This window comes from Lontra canadensis, unplaced genomic scaffold (assembly GCF_010015895.1).
Source record: "Lontra canadensis isolate GAN:19392208 unplaced genomic scaffold, GSC_riverotter_1.0 scaffold4, whole genome shotgun sequence".
NCBI lineage: Eukaryota > Metazoa > Chordata > Mammalia > Carnivora > Mustelidae > Lontra > Lontra canadensis.
This window is the reverse complement of record NW_022630998.1, coordinates 47,214,741-47,218,373: the sequence shown is the minus strand read 5'-3', so window position 1 is coordinate 47,218,373 and position 3,633 is coordinate 47,214,741. Positions and strand designations below refer to the sequence as shown.

General features: G+C 37.5%; 1 protein-coding gene across 1 annotated transcript; it reads left to right on the top strand.

Annotated features, from left to right (window-relative positions):
• The first annotated feature begins 1,189 nt into the window (after positions 1-1,189).
• On the top strand, positions 1,190-1,565 carry LOC116862564 (cytochrome c oxidase subunit 7B, mitochondrial). The gene has a single exon (XM_032849923.1). It carries the CDS (start codon positions 1,280-1,282, stop codon positions 1,520-1,522), a length of 243 nt encoding a protein of 80 aa, XP_032705814.1. The 5' UTR covers positions 1,190-1,279; the 3' UTR covers positions 1,523-1,565.
• Positions 1,566-3,633: the final 2,068 nt, after the last annotated feature.

Genomic DNA, 3,633 nt, shown 5'->3' with positions numbered 1-3,633 from the left:
CATTTCACAGTATATCCAATATATTTGTATTTTAGGTAGCATTTATAAACCTATCAATTCTGATTGATTAAAGTAGCTTTTATAAACATATTAATTCTGATTGATGAAAGACTAGACCACGTACCTTTGGAGTGGTCTCTTACGTTGTTGAAGTATTGTACTTTTGTCTGCATTTAATATGTGTATTTATGATGTAATAGAGTTGTCATCAGTCATTGGATCATATATATGATGTCCCTTTTTTGGTCATTATTTTTCTCCTTTAATTCCCATTAAAAACCTCTTCTAGAATTATTCTTGTTTTGTCATTTGATGCCCAGTATTATGTGAGCTGTATGTAAATTTGAAGTCCCCTATTTTTATGAATGGGTAATAGAGCCTCTTGAGCCTGAGTAAGTTTGGTTACCTCCAAGTAAGTGGATACTTGTATTCCAGTTGCTTCTAAACGTCTTAAAAATGAACCAAATATACATAGTAAATACAATTAAATTCTTTTTTAAAAGATTTTTATTTATTTGACAGAGAGAGATCACAAGTAGGCAGAGAGGCTGGCAGAGAGAGAGAGAGAGAGAGAGAGAGGAGGAAGCAGGCCCCCTGCTGAGCAGAGAGCCGGATGCGGGACTCTGTGGGACTCTGAGGGACTCATGATCCGAGGACCCTGAGATCATGACCTGAGCTGAAGGCAGAGGCTTAACCCACTGAGCCACCCAGGCACCCACAATTAAATTCTTAAAAAAAAACAAAAAAAACAAAAAACAAAAACAAATCCCTGTAAGTCCACTGTAAACCAAAGAAAAAAATAATTTTGAGGTGAAAGTATGGATTTTCATTAGCTGTTTTGAATGTGAGTATACATATTTTCAACGCGAGTGTGTGTGTGTGTGTGTGTGTGTGTGTATGTAAAGTTTAGAATTTGAGGGTTTATAGGAGATCTACTAGGATGCCCTTTAAATAAATAAGAGAATAGATTTTGAACTCTGAAACACTCAGCATAATTTCTTGCATATTTGGGGGAAATGTCTCTTGCTCTTTTTTAGGTACTGAAAGGATTCCCCCCCCCCCCCCCCGCAAAGTAAGGGACACTGCTTTAGTCTTTTAGCCTCTTTTTGCAGATATGAAAATGAGGCCAGGGACTGAAAGTCAAATAGCTAATTAGTGGCAGAGCTGGGATTAAAACTAAAGTCTCATTTTGTTTTTCAGGGCTTTTTGCAAGGAGACTTGGTACCAAGTTGTAGCAAAGCGGCAGCTGTAGTTGCTCGGTTCTGTTTTCAGCTTCAGGATGTTTCCTATGGCCAGAACCGCTCTAAGTCGTCTCCGAGTTCAAAGCATCCCACAAACAGTGGCAAGGCAGAGCCACCAGAAAAGGACACCTGATTTCCATGACAAATATGGTAATGCCATATTAGCTAGTGGAGCCACTTTCTGTATTGCTGTGTGGGCATATACAGCAACACAAATTGGAATAGAATGGAACCTGTCCCCTGTTGGCAGAGTCACCCCAAAGGAATGGAGAGATCAGTAATCATCCCAGTTGGTGTAATAACTGAATTGTTTCAAAACCAACTCATAACTGATGCCAAGTAAAAACACTCTGCACCCATTAAAATATGGCATGAATTGAGAAAAAGTCAAATAGCTAATTAGTGAAAAAACTGAGATTAAAACTAAAGTCTCTTTCCCAGATCACTTCTTATTCCATTATACTCACAATCCTTAGGCACATTATTTTGATTCTGAAAAACACATTAATCCACTATATACATAATTGGTACTAAATTAGCACTCTTAAATATTTGAAGACATTTGGGTTTACATTTCTTGTTTAAAATGAATGGTATTCAAAAATTTGGCACAGGAGTTCTGTTTTCTATTTTAAATTATTATTTTTTTTAAAAAATCCTAACGTTTGGTAACACAAGATCGTATTATTCATAAGTTTGTTTTTTTTTTTTTTAAGATTTTATTTATTTATTTGACAGAGATCACAGGTAGGCAGAGGCAGGCAGAGACAGATGAGGAAACAGACTCCCCACTGAGCAGAGAGTCCGATGTGGGGCTCAATCCCAGGACCCTGAGATCATGACCTGAGTTGAAGGCAGAGGCTTAACCCACTGAACCACCCAGGCGCCCCTAGATCATATTATTCATAAACCATTTTACTTAACAGTTATTTGATGTTGAGAAGAAAATTGTGGTTGGAACTCTGGGCCAATACCTATATTTTCCTGATTCTTTCTATAATGTTAACGAATACTACGTCCCAACAGAAATACTTTCCTCATCTAAAAGGGAATCTGTCTTGGGGCTCCTGGGTGGCTCAGTGGGTTAAAGCCTCTGCCTTCAGCTCAGGTCATGATCCCGGGGTCCTGGGATGGAGCCCCGGCGTTGCGTCGGGCTCTCTGCTCAGCAGGGAGCCTGCTTCCTCCTCTCTCTATGCCTGCCTCTCTTCCTACCTGTGACCTCTGTCTGTCAATTAAATAAAAGTAAAATCTTTATTAAAAAAAATAAAGAAAAAGGAATCTGTCTGTTCATGTGTATTATAAACACTTTGTTTTCAGAAGAAATAAATACAACCAAGTTGTTATTTAAAATACTGTATATTTATTATTAGTGTCACTTTTGTGAGATTTTGAAAAAGTCACACTTAAACAGGGTAATTATCTATAGTAAGAATTTAATTCTCAGTAACTACTCCTTCACATACCCTTCCTTTCCTGTATGATAAGGCACATAGATCATTTGTTTTCAGACTTTGCTCTCTTGCAGCTTTTCATACCAGAACAATTCCGTATAGAGTATTCAGATTTCATTTAACCTTTCTACTAAATAAAATTTTTATATTTTCATTATTTATTCGCCACTCAGATACTGATCATATGATATATGCCAGGTGCTGTTCTACGTACTTAGGCATGCCATCAAGATCTTAACAGTCCCTCCTTCATTGGACACCATGTACTGTTCCTTTGTATTATGGAATAGACTCTAGTGCAGGATTTGCATGTTAGACTCTCTCGGGTCTTCTCTCAAATAGATATGTGAGCTTTGCCACTCGTGTTTCTAGGATTTGGAGGTAAAATATTGTAAACACTTTACTTGACCATTATGGGTTGAGAGTATCTGGTATTCTGGTTCATTGAATATTAATAGATACTTCTAGTTGGGAGAATGCCAGATGAACTTTTAAATTTCAAATTGTGGTACAGATAACAAAGTTGGTGTGCTTTCTTTTGTATTGCCTTATACGAAGAGGCTTACTTTTCCCAATAAATAATTAGTACTTTAATGGTAGAAGGGAAGTATTATTGATGAGACATTTCCAGCCTTGAAGCCACTCACATCTGAGTTGGTTTAAACTCTTGGAGAAAAGTGACAAAAAGTGACAAAAGTGACAAAAAAGTGACAAAAAGCCTGTCAATTGGCTCATGTTGATAATACGATTCTAAACTCTCAGTTGAGCCTTTACTTGAGCAATCATTCTGCTCTCCTTGAAATATGTGTTTTCTCTTCCCTTTTTCCTTTTTCCCCTTTCTTTTCCTATAGGTGTCCTAGACCTGATACTACCATTCATCTTTAAAGTTCTAGTAAATAGGGGCGCCTGGGTGGCTCAGTGGGTTAAAGCCTCTGCCTTCA